This window comes from Bubalus bubalis, chromosome 16 (assembly GCF_019923935.1).
Source record: "Bubalus bubalis isolate 160015118507 breed Murrah chromosome 16, NDDB_SH_1, whole genome shotgun sequence".
Classification (NCBI taxonomy): Eukaryota; Metazoa; Chordata; class Mammalia; order Artiodactyla; family Bovidae; genus Bubalus; species Bubalus bubalis.
The window spans coordinates 78,108,319-78,125,484 of record NC_059172.1 but is presented as its reverse complement, the minus strand read 5'-3'; the positions used below and the strand labels follow the sequence as shown (position 1 = coordinate 78,125,484).

The 17,166-nt window shown below is 37.9% G+C and overlaps 1 protein-coding gene across 6 annotated transcripts in view; it reads left to right on the top strand.

Annotated features, from left to right (window-relative positions):
* Window positions 1-17,166, top strand: part of TRPC6 (transient receptor potential cation channel subfamily C member 6) — a 158,307-nt gene that overhangs the window by 102,557 nt on the left and 38,584 nt on the right. For 5 of the 6 annotated variants that reach the window (XM_044929796.2, XM_044929795.2, XM_044929794.2 and 2 more), the window contains exon 3: window positions 13,671-13,856. The exons of the other annotated variant lie outside the window; for it this stretch is intronic. In XM_044929796.2, coding sequence (XP_044785731.2) covers window positions 13,671-13,856 — 186 coding nt within the window. The remainder of the gene's footprint in view (window positions 1-13,670; window positions 13,857-17,166) is intronic. 6 annotated transcript variants of the gene reach the window in all.

The following is a 17,166-nucleotide window of genomic DNA, read 5'->3' as shown; positions in this document are numbered from 1 at the left end:
TCCTGTGCAGTTTTTTGGTGCCTCTGTCACTGAAGGAACACAGCAAACCCCAGCCTAGCATGTGTCTCTCCCCGGGTCCTATCTGTCCAGGTGAGGAGGGCAGGTCACCAGTGACTGAAGCCTTCCAATGGCCCCCAGCATGGAGGATGCTGCTTTTCCTCTAGCTCCCTGGCAGCTGAGGATGCAGGACAAGCAGATGATCTCTTCCAACAATGTCACATTCTTTCCTACTTCTCACTTTGCTCCCAGAACTCAGGGAGGCAGGGAACTACGCTATCTTGGAAATCTGATAAATATGATCTTCAGTTCAGTTCAGTCGCTCAGTCATGTCCGGCTCTTTGCAACCCCATGAATCACAGCATGTCAGGCCTCCCTGTCCATCACCAACTCCCAGAGTTCACTCAAACTCATGTCTAACGAGTCGGTGATGCCATCCAGCCATCTCATCCTCTGTCGTCCCCTTTTCCTCCTGCCCCCAATCCCTCCCAGCATCAGGGACTTTTCCAATGAGTCAACTCTTCTCATGAGGTGGCCAAAGTATTGGAGTTTCAGCTTCAGCATCACTCCTTCAAAAGAACACCCAGGACTGATCTCCTTTAGGATGGACTGGTTGGATCTCCTTCCAGTCCAAGGGACTCTCAAGAGTCTTCTCCAACACCATAGTTCAAAAGCATCAATTCTTTGGCGCTCAGCTTTCTTTACAGTCCAACTCTCACATCAATACATGACCACTGGAAAAACCATAGCCTTGACTAGATGGACCTTTGTTGGCAAAGTAATATCTCTGCTTTTCAATATGCTATCCAGGTTGGTCATAACTTTCCTTCCAAGGAGTAAGTGTCTTTTAATTTCATAGCTGTAATCACCATCTGCAGTGATTTTGGAGCCCAAAAACATAAAGTCTGACACTGTTTCCACTGTTTCCCCATCTATTTCCCATGAAGTGATGGGACCAGATGCCATGATCTTTGTTTTCTGAATGTTGAGTTTTAAGCCAACTTTTTCACTCTCCTCTTTCACTTTCATCAAGAGGCTTTTTAGTTCCTCTTCACTTTCTGCCATAAGGGTGGTGTCATCTGCATATCTGAGGTTATTGATATTTCTCCCGGCAATCTTGATTCCAGCTTGTGCTTCTTCCAGCCCAGAGTTTCTCATGATGTACTCTGCATAGAAGTTAAATGAGCAGGGTGACAATATACAGCCTTGATGTACTCCTTTCCCTATTTGGAACCAGTCTGTTGTTCCATGTCCAGTTCTAACTGTTGCTTCCTGACCTGCATATAGGTTTCTCAAGAGGCAGGTCAGATGGTGTGGTATGCCCATCTCTTTCAGAATTTTTCACAGTTTACTGTGATCCACACAGTCAAAGGCTTTGGCATAGCCAATAAAGCAGAAATAGATGTTTTTCTGGAACTCTCTTGCTTTTTCAATGATCCAGCAGATGTTGGCAATTTGATCTTAAAATTTATATTTAATTTTTTGAAACTTACTGCTTAGGGTTCAACATTTCTGTTTCTGTAATTGTATCTTTGTTTACACGATACTCTAAACCATTCTTCATTCACTCACTTGCTTACATCTTCTGAGCCCATGGTTGTAGCAAATATTGTTCTGGGAAGAGTCAAGAATGAGGGTGGAGATATCTCACAGCACAAAGACAGTTCAGTCAATAACCCTGCCCTCAATTAACTTGTAATTTAATAGGAGAGCAAAGACCTGTGTGAAATAACTGTAATATAAGACATGACCTTGTGGAATGAGGGGTGGGCTGGTAGGGCCAAATGTGAAAGAATCACATCTAATCGGAATGCGAATTTTTCATTGTCCCTAAATGCACTGCATTGGAGAAGGCAATGGCACCCCACTCCAGTACTCTTGCCTGGAAAATCCCATGGATGGAGGAGCATGGTAGGCTGCAGTCCATGGGGTCACACAGAGTCGGACACGACTGAGCGACTTCACTTTCACTTTTCACTTTCATGCATTGGAGAAGGAAATGGCAACCCACTCCAGTGTTCTTGCCTGGAGAATCCCAGGGACAGGGGAGCCTGGTGGGCTGCTGTCTATGGGGTCGCACAGAGTCAGACATGACTGAAGCGACTTAGCATCAAATGCATTGCATAATGTGAAGGCTGCTTTAGGTTTATGATAAATTAGGGATCCAGATATCCCTTTACTTGTTCATCATACACTGTCTGCCCACCTAGGTGCAAGGTAAATGGATCAGGCACTTTCCCTCCATCCCTGCTTTCTCTGTGCAGGTCCACACTGTTAGCCTCTAATCAGGCTCACCCTTTGCTTAATGCCCTGCCTCTGTGAAGGGTTAATGGCAAAGAAAAGGTAACTCTCTCTGAAAACACAAATCTCTTTAATAATATGTTATTCCTAATATCTTTAAAAAATCATCCTCAAGGATTAAAGTATAGTGTTAAAAGAGGGTAGCAGTTTTAAAAATGTTCTTAAAAGTATGTCCTAGAACTTGACAATTCAACAGCTTTTCTAATTAGAAATTTGACTCCCCAAATCCTTGTATTACACAAGCAGAAAGGCCAGTTCTTGGCAGTTTTTAAAAGCCTTTGGCAAATACAAAACAAGAAACCATAATGTTTTCTTTCTCACCAGACGGGACACTCTAGAACAATTATTTTAGTCTCCCAGACTCAGTTGGCCCATAGAGGCAAGAACAGCTTCATGTGAGAATGCGCCGCCATGACTCTCACATGTAAACTCAGGGAAAGCATATCATGCTACCATGCATGCTCACGTGATGGTGCTAAACCTGCTCCAGCAGCCCAGCCCCAGTTTACAACAGGATGGGACCCCAAAGGGCTTGGTGAATCTGGTGAGATTTGCTAAATCTGCTGCTCTGTCCTTTAAGAATAACTTCTCTTTTCTTTTTTTAAAAGAATATAGTTGACTCTTGAACAACACGAGTTTGAAGTATATGGGTTCACTTACATGTGGCTTTTTTCCACTAAATATGCACTACAGTACCACACAAGCCCAGGCTGGTTGAATCCATGGGTGTCGAACAGTGGATGCCAAGGGCCCTCTGGAGAGTTATGTGCAGAGTTTTCGCTCGATAGAGTACTGGTTCTCCTTCCCTCTGCTTTGTTCAAAGGTCACCTTACATGATCATGTTAAAAAACAGTAATTTAAATATGAAGAAAAATTTAAAGATAATTTCTAATTTTGATACTGCAAAACGCCAACATGTATCCTTCCAGAAATAAACACTGATACTGCAACATGCCAACATGTATCCTATCAGTCTTATTTTTAGTAGTCAAGCCCCTTAGAGTCTCAGGGACCAAAGACTGCAGGGACCAAAGACTGTGAGATACCTCACAGGGACCTGAAATATTGTACTGGCAACAGGCAATCCTCTCTGCTCATGGTCTTCAAATTCTTTTGCTTCCTTTTCACCTGAAAAACATTTGAAAAATTCTGTGCTCATGAGTACATTTTAAAGTTGGCATCTAAATTTATTTACTTTAAAGTTGAAATAATTTTAAAAGGTATAATTTCTGTGTGGCCTAAATATTAACATTTAAAAATATTTATCTTAAATGGCTGCTTCAGATGTATCTAGGGGCCTTTAAGTGCTGTGATTTTATACACACCATCACCTATTTTAAAAATAAACAGCCTCCTCTTTAATATTCATTAACAGTTGTTACATCTTTCCTTTTCTCCTTAAACTTGTAATCTAGTACATTTTCCTCCACAAATGTGATTTCTAATGTAATAGCTTTTTATTGTAAAGTCCTTCATAGATCACCTACTATATATATATATTAGATATGTATATTATATATATATGATATATATATATTTATATTGCATAACACATGTGTAATGTGTATGTTTACAAGAAATTTTAGAATTTGTTTTACTTTCTGTTATCATCAGGCTCTAGGTATTTAAAATATTCTGGAAATACTTACCATTATATTTATTAGCAGTATATTTGATCAAAACTACATAAATTGAATATAATGTTTCAAAATAACATACACAAATTCTGAAAAATAAATTTTAAATATATGATACATTTCCTATTGGAAATGAATTTTAAAGGAACAAGTCATATCCATACTTTTGTTATGTATTTAATGAAATAAAAAACTTATAACCTGTTAAAATAACTTGATTTGTCAGCCAGCATATTGTTTTAGTTTTTGTTAATGGAATATGTAAATTATTAATGATTTTATGGAATAGAATTAAAAGATAGTAGACTATATTTGGGATAAATATTTCTTGATATGATTTGATAACTGCCTTATTGAATTACCCACACTGATCTGAAACAAATCACATAAAAGTTTTATCCTTGTGCTTTAGCCAATAGCCTATGAAAATTTTTTAAGTCCTGGAAACCATTCCAAGTCACAGTAAAAAGACTCATCCTGACTAAACTTCTTGCACATTTGTGATGTCTTTCTTTTAAGTTAATGATACATCCAAAAGATGAGTACTAAGAATGGTTTTAAATAAGGGTAAAATAAACTTGTTTACAAAACAGAAGCAGAGTCACAGATGTAGAAAATAAACTTATGGTTATCAGGGTGAAGGGGATAAATTGGGAAATTGGGATTGACATATACACTCTATTATATATAAAATAGATAACTAATAAGAACCTACTGTATAGCACAGGGAACTCTACTCAGTACTCTGTAATGGCCTATATGGAAAAAGAATCTAAAACAAGTAGGTTTATGTATATGTATGATTGATTCCCTTTGCTGTACACCTGAAACTAACACTGTAAATCAACTATACTCCAATAAATTTTTTAAAAAGAATAATTTTAATTAATCACTTAATTTAAATAATATGAAGTAGTGGAATTTTGTATTCAGTATTCCCTACTGATGTCTTCTTTACTGTCCTCTCATTTAAGAAGGATGCATTCTTTGATAGCTATTGAAGAATGAAGAGGCAAAGTACATTAAAATTCATCTAAATTCACAATATCCCAACATGAACTGGCAGGTTGTATTCCTTTCATTTAGCTTCATCTTCATTGGAAATGTGTATTAAGGAAAGGAAATACAGGAAACCCCTCAGGGTCTGCGGTACCTGGATTAATTATTAAAGGGGAATTTTCATTGTTTGCTGCAGGGGTGAGTGAGAGTGGAGAATTTTTTGTAAAGGGAAAAATGATCTGTTCTCAAGAAAATTAGTTACAGGAAAGTTGAGGATCTAGAAATTATTTCTCTTAAAACTATCAGTGTTTTGTGGCCCCTTGAAAAGTCTTCATATTTCTCTGCTTGAAGGCAACTAATCTATTTTATGAGTTAGAGATGAGAATAATCACAAAGATCATAAACTCCAATATATAGTTTCTCTAAGCTCCTCCTAAATTCTCCTTTTCTGTATTAGTCCATAGTCATTTAACAAAAGAGCACAGAGGAGGTGCAACTGAGTTCCTCAGGCAACTGTAGTCTGGCACTTTGACTCTTCTAGACAGAACGAATTGCACTCATTACCAGTATCATCAGGTCTGAAGATGGATCTATGCAGAGGTGACAGCCAGAACACAGCAGAGAAATCTAACAGTTAGATGGAACCTCAAGAATAGAAGAAAACCAACAGACCTGAGAGACTACAGGTCTTCACAGTGAATGGGGAGAAGCCAGATTTAAAAGTTTCATCCATTCAAGTTCAATCTTTATATACTGAGTTTTTATCAATAACTTTTTGCTTTGGTAGAAAGAGACCTCAGCCACCTTAAGCTAAACTTGGGCTAAGCCTAATTTGGGCAATGTATACTCAGAATTTTGACTGTTTTTGATATTGGGAAAGGAGAGTATAACACCTCCCTTCTCTCCTTGACTCACGATTAAGAATCATCAGAAAGACGAAAGGATCAGTACCATTATTTTAGCAAATGCATTCTTCCAAATTTTTAACTTCCTTTTACTATCTCAGAATTTACCTATGACCTATGTCTCTGAACACTTTTTAAGCCTATTTACATTTTAGATTGTGCTTCACAACCAAGATAATCACGATGGTGTGATCACTGACCTAGAGCCAGACACCCTGGAATGTGAAGTCAAGTGGGCTTTAGAAAGCATCACTACGAACAAAGCTAGTGGATGTGATGGAATTCCAGTTGAGCTATTTCAAATCCTGAAAGATGATGCTGTGAAAGTGCTGCACTCAATATGCCAGCAAATTTGGAAAACTCAGCAATGGCCACAGAACTGGAAAAGGTCAGTTTTCATTCCAATCCCAAAGAAAGGCAATGCCAAAGAATGCTCAAACTACCGCACAATTGCAGTCATCTCACACGCTAGTAAAGTAATGCTCAAAATTCTCCAAGCCAGGCTTCAGCAATATGTGAACCGTGAACTTCCTAATGTTCAAGCTGGTTTTAGAAAAGGCAGAAGAACCAGAGATCAAATTGCCAACATCTGCTGGGTCATTGAAAAAGCAAGAGAGTTCCAGAAAAACATCTATTTCTGCTTTATTGACTATGCCAAAGCCTTTGACTGTGTGGATCACAATAAACTGTGGAAAATTCTGAAAGAGATGGGCATACCAGACCACCTGACCTGCCTCTTGAGAAACCTATATGCAGGTCAGGAAGCAACAATTAGAACTGGACATGGAACAACAGACTGGTTTCAAATAGGAAAAGGAGTACGTCAAGGCTGTATATTGTCACCCTGCTCATTTAACTTCTATGCAGAGTACATCATGAGAAACTCTGGGCTGGAAGAAGCACAAGCTGGAATCAAGATTGCCGGGAGAAATATCAATAACCTCAGATATGCAGATGACACCACCCTTATGGCAGAAAGTGAAGAGGAACTAAAAAGCCTCTTGATGAAAATGAAAGTGGAGAGTGAAAAAGTTGGTTTAAAGCTCAACATTCAGAATATGAAGATCATGGTCCCATCACTTCATGGGAAATAGATGGGGAAACAGTGGAAACAGTGTCAGACTTTATGTTTTTGGGCTCCAAAATCACTGCAGATGGTGACTGCAGCCATGAAATTAAAAGACACTTACTCCTTGGAAGAAAAGTTATGACCAACCTAGATAGCATATTCAAAAGCAGAGACATTACTTTGCCAACAAAGGTCCATCTAGTCAAGGCTATGGTTTTTCCATTGGTCATGTATTGATGTGAGAGTTGAACTGTGAAGAAAGCTGAGTGCTGAAGAATTGATGCTTTTGAACTGTGGTGTTGGAGAAGACTCTTGAGAGTCCCTTGGACTGGAAGGAGATCCAACCAGTCCATTCTGAAGGAGATCAGCCCTGGGATTTCTTTGGAGGGAATGATGCTGGATGAAACTCCAGTACTTTGGCCACCTCATGCGAAGAGTTGACTCATTGGAAAAGACCCTGATGCTGGGAGGGATTGGGGGCAGGAGGAGAAGGGGACGACAGAGGATGAGATGGCTAGATGGCATCACTGACTCGGTGGATGTGAATCTGAGTGAACTCCGGGAGTTGGTGATGGACAGGGAGGCCTGGCATGCTGCAAGTCATGGGGTCGCAAAGAGTTGGACACGACTGAGCGACTGAACTGAACAATGTTTCCTTTAATTACCCTAAAATCACCTTTTCTATAAAGTTCAGGGATTTCCCTCTACCCTGCCATTCTGGATAAATAGTTTTTCTGAAGCTTCACCAAATACTGCTTGTCTTCCTGGGGCCATGTATCTAAATAGGCACCTGGCTGTCCAGACATCTCTGGCATTGACTTAGACTAAAGGGAAGACACTACTGTGCTTGTTTTTAAACTGTTGCTATGTTCTGGCATTCAAAATGTTCAAAGATGCCTGAAATTGTTTGCAAAAGAAATAACCTTCTAAGAAACAGACCAAGTTGAAAAGTAGTTTTTGTTAGCAGAAAGGCAGTGTGACTGTCATCTTACCATAGTCAGGTGACAGAGGTGTTGCTTGCACGCAAAATAGCCTACAGAGGCACAGGACAAGGGTACAGGCCAAAGGGAAAGGAGGAAATGGACCACTGTTGAGCTTAATGAATTATTCTAAGTGGTTTACAATCTAACTTTATGATACAACAGCTTTTAAGTTCTCCATATGGTAAAGAATGTGCCTGCAATGTGGGAGACCAGGGTTCAATCCTTGGGTTGGGAAGATCCTCTGGAGAAGGGAAAGACTACACACTCCAGTATTCTGGCCTGAATAATTCCATGAACTGTATAGTCCATGGGGTCTCAAAAAGTCAGTCATGACTGAGCAACTTTCACTAGGTCCATCATAACTTTTCTTCTAAGGAGCAAGCATCTTTTAATTTCATGGCTGTAGTCACCATCTGCAGTGATTTTGGAGCCCAAAAACATAAAGTCTGACACTGTTTCCACTGTTTCCCCATCTATTTCCCATGAAGTGATGGGACCAGATGCCATGATCTTTGTTTTTTGAATATTGAGTTTTAAGCCAGCTTTTTCACTCTCCTCTGTCACCTTCATCAGGAGGCTCTTTAGTTCCTCTTCACTTTCTGCCATTAGGGTACTGTCATCCGCGTATCTGAAGTTATTGATGTTTCTCCCGACAATCTTAATTCCAGCTTGTGCTTCATCCAGCTCGGCATTTTACATGATGTACTCTGCGTATAAGTTAAATAAGCAGGGTGACAATATATAGCCTTGATGTATTCCTTTCTCAATTTTGAACTGGTCCATTGTTCCATGTCCAGTTCTAACTGTGGTTTCTTGACCTTCATACAGGTTTCTCAGGAGGCAGATAAGGGGGTCTGGTATTCCCATCTCTTTCAGAATTTTCCACAGTTTGTTGTGATCTACAGTCTGCTCAAGAGAGGCAGATGCATGAACAAATGCAGTAAAGTGTATGAGTCTGTTCTTGTGTTTGACTTTCCTATCAGTTTAAATAGACGGGCAGAGAAAATCCATTCTGGCAAAATTTTAGATCCAGTCAATAGTTGGGGAGGGAAGTTAAGTGCAGCGGTTTGTAACCTGAGAGCCCTCAGCCCCTGAAGCATCTGTTTACCTTCATGGCTGCTCTTTAAGCTTCATGGCTTCAGCTGAACCTGAGAATTTCTATGTTGAAGGAAGAATAAAAACTGGAATCAAGCACTGTATTAAGTTAAATAAGTAGCTGCTGCTGTGGCAACGATCAGCATAAAAGTGAGGAGGATCTGACATATCTAGGAAAATGCCTGTCTTCAATTCTTGTCTGAAATTGCATCTCACCTCCTGTTACCTTTTCTTGAGAGCAGTATCTGATTTCCTTTTATGTCCCTCACAGCCCTGAGTAGTAGGTGCTGTATAAGTGCTTGTTACTCTTCTGCACACCAGCTGTGATAGGACTCAGGGATCATCATGCCATTTAGTGACAATTATCCTGAAGAGCAGGAAAGCCCTAGAGTTGCTTGTGGTTCCAAGAGCATGGCTGGTTAATTCAGTCACAAGCTGGATAATGATAGTCTATGCTTTCTTTATTCTTCAAGAATGCAATCTCATTTAAAAAATTCCGTCTAAGATAGAATGTGGTATCTATCACAGCACTGGTTGCTGAATATTTGTAGAACATTTGTTGAAATAATGAATGAATAATTGTTTTATTTTCAGTACATTCAAGTGACACTCAATGTTGATGAAAATACTCAATAAACAATCTATAATAGGCTTAGAAAAGAGTTTTATTTGAGCCAAACTGAAGCCTGGAAGACAGCCTCTCATAATTCTGAGGAACTGATCTGGAAAAGCATGGTTTTTAACACAGTTTTATATCTTGTCAGAATAAAGAACATTAACCAAGTCAGGGATACATTCCTTCAAGGTTTCAAAACACAGGTCAGCATGTACACAGTCAGTCTGGCCTTGGCACCTGGGAAAGGAATCTTATCAAAAAGGAGGACCAGTATTGGCTTCCCAGGAAGGGAGGCATTTAATTTTTATTTTTAACATGGATATTCCTTACTTCTGGTCAATGTGCCCTTTTCTTAATAATTAAAGCAGATGTACAATATATGTTTTGACAGGCCACAAACAGGTTATTTTAGTTAGCTTAAATTTAACTCGTGTATAAGCCAGAATGACTTACCCATACCTTAGTATGTGAAAATATCTTTTATCACTAGGAATTTCATCATGATTTTATATTTTTTAGTGCAATTTTGTGTCAAGGTACTGAGATGACTTGGGTATTTACGAAATGATGAAAACAACAACAATAATAATTATCATTGATTCAACCCATCCCCGAGCCAAGAAGTTAGCATTTGTTATCTTGTATAACCTTCACAGCAACCCTAGGAAGAACCTTATATTATCCCCACTTTACAAATAAGAATTTTGAGGCTGTAAGGGCTTAAGTAATTTTCACAACTCATGCACCTAGTAAGTGAGGTGTAAGTGATTTCAACTGTACTTAACTTGAAATCCAGGTCTGCCCTTATCCAAAACTCACTTAATTAGTGTTGATTCATGAGAATTAAGACATGCATTTTCCTCACCCTTTTAATTTCTATAAAGCAGCTTTTTCTTTATATGGAATTATGAATTAAAATTACACACCATATCTTCTACTATATAAAAATCCAACTAAAGTTACCCTTTGAAACGATAATTGTATCAGGGTCTTTTTATGTTTTATAATCTTTATGTTCTATTAACCCGCTATCAGTCATCTCTTTAAAAGTCAAAGGTTAATAGGCAAGCACCCACTTTTAATTTATTAATGTATGGTGTGAATGTGTGAGCCAAAGGCAGAATTAAATCAACCACCAGCTTCACTTTTTATTTCAAAAAACTGAAATCACAGTGTTAAGTATGGCTCATGAACTACTGCCAATATCTCACTTTAAGTGAGTTTACATTTCAGTCTGAGAGAACATAAACATGAAAACATTTGTAAATGATTCCCAAGGTGAAAAAAAGCATACATTTCTAAAAGCAGTCTTATTCTTTTTTTTTTTTTTTAAATGGGTTTTTGTTTTGTTTTTGCTTGGAATATATCTTGTGAATTAGCAATGAGTTGGAAATAATTTTTAAGATATTGAACAGCGAAGAACGCCTGTACTGTATCAATTCATGTGGTTTCTACTAAAAGTTATTACCCCATATTTGAAGGGTCATACCCTCCTTTGAAATATCTAATTTCACATGAGCCTTATTGGAATTCTAGAGAGTACTGGTTTTGATTCTTACATTTTTGTCTCCATAAGGACTAAGGATACATCTAGAATTGAGTGCTACAGACAATAGAGGCTAGGTATATTAAATTTTGTCATAACTCCATGGGTTCTTACTAATGTTAAGAAACAGCTTGTTTTCAGGTCTTGCTTTTGATGATATAATACAATAATTATGTTTTATCAAGTGCTTGATATGCACTTCTTTATATATAAAGAAAGTTTCTTTATATATATGCTTTTCTTTACATATATTTTCTTTATATATAAAGAAATGAGTGATTTCTTTAGCACAACTAATCTCACTAAACTTTTATTTTTTTATCTGTAAAATGAGAATAATAATAGCACCTACCTCATAGATTGATTTTAAGTTACCTTAGAGCACATGGCTAAAAACTGGAGGAGCTTGGATTTGATCACAAGTATATCTAACCTGGAGAAGGCAATGACAACCCACTCCAGTACTCTTGCCTGGAAAATCCCATGGACGGAGGAGCCTGGTAGGCTGCAGTCCATGGGGTCGTGAAGAGTCGGACACGAATGAGCGACTTCACTTTCACTTTTCACTTTCATGCATTGGAGGAGGAAATGGCAACCCACTCCAGTGTTCTTGCCTGGAGAATCCCAGGGACGGCGGGCCCTGGTGGGCTGCCGTCTATGGGGTCACACAGAGTCGGACATGACTGAAGCAACTTAGCAGCAGCAGCAACATATCTAACCTTGGGCTTCCCAGGTGGTGCTAGTGGTTAAAGAACCTGCCTGCCAACGTAGGAGATATAAGAGACGCAGGTTTGATCCCTGGGTCAGGAAGATCCCATGGTGGAGGGCATGGCAACCCACTCCAGTATTCTTGCCTGGAGAATCCCATGGACAGAGAAGCCTGGCGGGCTACAGTCCATAGGGTCACAAAGAGTCAGACATGACTGAAGCAACTTAGCATGCGTGTAGCATGCATTTAAACTTAAAAGCCAAAGCTCCTAAACACTATAACATGGAATAGTGGGCATGGACAACATATGTACTTCTACATCTCAAAGGTCTTCCCCATGACCTTAACCGACTATTTCATGAAAGGGGAAGAGCTGTTTCCTCATGACCTTGTTTATACTATCTGACCAGATACCTGTGGAAAATAGTTTGAGTCATTCTCAGTTGAGACATAGTTTATGAAATTCCTTTTATAGAATCTGTTTGAACCTACAGTTAGCAAAGTGAAACTAACAGGGAGGAGCCCAAGTAGGTCCTTTGCATACACTCAGGATGAAATTGTTTTCCATATAGACTCCCCACAATGTTACCTTATTGAATCATATCTAGAGCCTCTCCTATTTCTCCAATATCTTCTTCTCTTGATCCCTGCAAGGAATCTTTTTATCCTATAACACTGGTGACTTCAAAATGGAGGGGACAACTAATTCTGAATCTGCAAAGCTGATTTAAGAGTAAACTCGCCATGGAGGCTGTGACCTTAGTTTTTTGATGTGCCAAATGGAAATCATATTTACCTGGCTTACCTTGCAGTTCTTCATAGATCAAAACAGAAAAGCATTCTACAAAGAGACAAAGTGACAAAACTCTTACAGGCAAAGTGCAGCCAAACAGGGTTAAATTTAAAGCCTCATTTTGGCACCTAGTGGCTGCAGTTTTGGATGTAACCTAAGTGATCAAGGTGACTGTGAAGATTAACTGAGATTCTATGATCCACTTGCAATGCAACAAATTCTAGCTAATAGATTTTCTTTATTAACACTGGGTTATGAATGGCCTTATTTCCATGTAAGAGAATACAGAGGAAGGAAATTTTAGAAACCTGAATGAAGATATATATATAGATGGTGTATGTAAATTCAAAAAGAGTATTTGATGTTTAAATATGATCTGTAGTCTCCAAATCCTCTCAACATGCTATTAGGTCCTCAACAGTAATTTATAATGAAAGTATTTTCATCAAACTTCCTTTTATCCAAAGAATCTCAATTTGCAGACTATATATTAGATCTTGTCTTTTGATCCCATAAGTTTGATAAGTAAAGTTCCTCAATAACAATTTAGTAAATAGGGAAGTGATATATGTTTGCTTTTCTTGAAACCTTTCCAAATGTTCTGTGTTTCTCAAGTTTATCAACACCGTATATAAAGTCTTCCAATAATTGCCTAGCTGGTGAAGTTATGAACATAGGAGATATGATGTGTGCAAGAAAGTATGATCATGATATGGGAAGAGTTGCTAACTTTTTATTTCTCCTGAATCAGCAGGTGAGTTTGGTGTAGTACAGTACTTTTTGGCAACTTTCATTGTGTTTTAGACAAATTTCCTCTTTGGAATATAAGGACAATCTTTATGGTGCTAATATATTTCAGAGCTCACTCAACAGCATAGCAACTTAAGCATGTTAAAAAGAATAATAAACCTAAAAATAGAGCTTTTTTATTCTCTACAGTCAAATCACTGATAAATTCTACAGTGTAACATAGTAAAATGTGATACTTCTACTTTTTTTTTTTTTTTTTATCTTTCCTAGAATGACTACAAAAAACTGTCAATGCAGTGCAAAGATTTTGTTGTTGGACTCCTTGATCTGTGCAGAAATACCGAAGAAGTAGAAGCCATTCTGAATGGGGATGTTGAAATACACCACAGTGGTGGAGATCACTATCGTCCTAACCTCAGCCGTTTAAAACTTGCCATTAAATATGACGTAAAAAAAGTAAGATCAAGCACAAAGCCCCTTTTATGTTATTTCAGTTTTTATTCATGCTAAATCAAGATGAAGGATTGGCATAATTAGGTTAAGCTGGGTTTTTCTAATTAATTGCTCTAGGTAGGATCTCTAGTAAATTCTAATTGCCAGGCAGTGAGACATTTCACCTACACTAAATGCTGGTCTTTAAAAATCTAGACTTGTTTATCCAATGATTGACACTTTCTTTTACTTAATGAATGATGCAAAAATGGCTTTGTGTGTTCAAAATACAAGGCATTCGTTGTAGGATGGGAACATCATTATTTAAGACCCATCTCCACTTATTAATTTAGTCCACTTCTGGATCAATGCCTTCAGTTCCTTCTTTAGTGCATTTGAATCTCCTGCATCTTTATTTGTGGAATATTTTTAGTCTCTGTCTTCAGGCAGTGCCTCCTATTCTTGACTGCTTTCTTAAGTTATGTAAGATATGTTTTACTTATTTTTTTCTTTTAAAAAATTGTTTATTGAGATATAACATATATTCCATAAACAGCACATATCTTAAGTTGTATGTAAACTCATTAATTCTTAAAATTTCACATTCTTTTTTTTTTAATTTATTTATTTGGAGGCTAATTACTTTACAATATTATATTGGTTTTGCCATATATTGACATTAATCCACCATGGGTGTACATGTGTTCCCCATCCTGAACCCCGCTACCTCCTCCCTCCCCATCCCATCTCTCTGGGTCATCCCAGTGCACCAGTCCCAAGCACCCTGTATCATGCATCAAACCTGGACTGGTGATTCATTTCATATATGATAATACACATGTTTCAATGCCATTCTCCCAAACCATCCCACCCTTGCCCTCTCCCACAGAGTCCAAAAGGCTGTTCTATACATCTGTGTCTCTTTTGCTGTCTTGCATATAGGGTCATCATTACCATCTTTCTCAATTCCATATATATGCGTTAGTATATTGTATTGGTGTTTTTCTTTCTGGCTTACTTCACTCTGAATAATAGGCTCCAGTTTCATCCACCTCACTAGAACGGATTCAAATGTATTCTTTTTAATGGCTGAGTAATACTCCATTCTGTATATGTACCACAGCTTTCTTATCCTTTCATCTGCTGATGGACATCTAGGTTGTTTCCATGTCCTGGATATTATAAACAGTGCTGTGATGAACATTGGGGTATATGTGTCTCTTTCAATTCTGGTTTCCTTGGTGTGTATGCCCAGCAGTGGGATTGCTGGGTCATATGGCAGTTCTATTTCCAGTTTTTTAAGGAATTTCCACACTGTTCTCCATAGTGGCTGTACTAGTTTGCATTCCCACCAACACTGTAAGAGGGTTCCCTTTTCTCCACACCCTCTCCAGCAGTTATTGCTTGTAGACTTTGGATAGCAGCCATTCTGACTGGCGTGAAATGGTACCTCATTGTGGTTTTGATTTGCATTTCTCTGATAATGAATGATGTTGAACATCTTTTCATGTGTTTGTTAGCCATCTGTATGTCTTCTTTGGAGAAATATCTGTTTAGTTCTTTGGCCCACTTTTTGACTGGGTTGTTTATTTTTCTGGAATTGAGCTGCAGGAGTTGTTTGTATATTTTTGAGATTAATTGTCAGTTGCTTCGTTTGCTATTATTTTCTCCCATTCTGAAGGCTGTCTTTTCACCCTGCTTATAGTTTCCTTTGTTGTGCAGAAGCTTTTAAGTTTAATTAGGTCCCATTTGTTTATTTTTGCTTTTATTTCCAATATTCTGGGAAGTGGGTCATAGAGGATCCTGCTGTGATGTATGTCAGAGAGTGTTTTGCCTATGTTCTCCTCTAGGAGTTTTATAGTTTCTGGTCCTACGTTGAGATCTTTAATCCATTTTGAGTTTATTTTTGTGTATGGTGTTAGAAAGTGTTCTAGTTTCATTCTTTTACAAGTGGTTGACCAGTTTTCCCAGCACCACTTGTTCTACGAGATTGTCTTTAATTCATTGTATATTCTTGCCTCCTTTGTCAAAGATAAGGTGTCCATATGTGTGTGGATTTATCTCTGGGCTTTCTATTTTGTTCCATTGATCTATATTTCTGCCTTTGTGCCAGTACCATACTGTCTTGATGACAGTGGCTTTGTAGTAGAGACTGAAGTCAGGGAGGTTGATTCTTCCAGTTCCATTCTTCTTTCTCAAGATTGCTTTGGCTATTTGAGTTTTTTTTTGTATTTCCATACAAATTGTGAAATTATTTGTTCTAGTTCTCTGAAAAATACCATTGATAGCTTGATAGGGATTGCATTAAATCTATAGATTGCTTTGGATAGTATACTCATTTTCACTATATTGATTCTTCCGATCCATGAACATGGTATATTTCTCTATCTATTTGTGTCCTCTTTGATTTCTTTCACCAGTGTTTTATAGTTTTCTATATATATAGGTATTTTGTTTCTTTAGGTAGATATATTCCTAAGTATTTTATTCTTTTTGTTGCAATGGTGAATGGAGTTGTTTCCTAAATTTCTCTTTCTGTTTTCTCATTGTTAGTGTATAGGAATGTAAAGGATTTCTGTGTGTTGATTTTATATCGTACAACTTTACTATATTCATTGATTAGCTCTAGTAATTTTCTGGTGGAGTCGTTAGGGTTTTCTATGTAGAGGATTATGTCATCTACAAACAGTGAGAGTTTTACTTCTTGTTTTCCAGTCTGGATTCCTTTTATTTCTTTTTCTGCTCTGATTGCTGTGGCCAAAACTTCCAAAACTATGTTGAATAGTAGTAGTGAGAGTGGGCACCCTTGTCTTGTTCCTGACTTTAGGGGAAATGCTTTCCATTTTTCACCATTGAGGATAATGTTTGCTGTGGGTTTGTCATATATAGCTTTTATTATGTTGAGGTATGTTCCTTCTATGCCTGCTTTCTGGAGGGTTTTGATCATAAATGGATGTTGGATTTTGTCAAAGGCTTTCTCTGCATCTATTGAGATAATCATGTGGTTTTTATTTTTCAATTTGTTAATGTGGTATATTACATTGATTGATTTGTGGATATTGAAGAATCCTTGCATCCCTGGGATAAAGCCCACTTGGTCATGATGTTTGATCTTTTTAATATGTTGTTGGATTCTGATTGCTAGAATTTTGTTAAGGATTTTTTTCATCTATGTTCATCAGTGATAATGGCCTGTAGTTTTCTTTTTTTGTGGCATCTTTTTCAGGTTTTGGTATTAGGGTGATGGTGGCCTCACAGAATGAGTTTAGAAGTTTACCTTCCTCTGCAATTTTCTGGAAGAGTTTGAGTAGGATAGGTGTTACCTCTTCTCTAA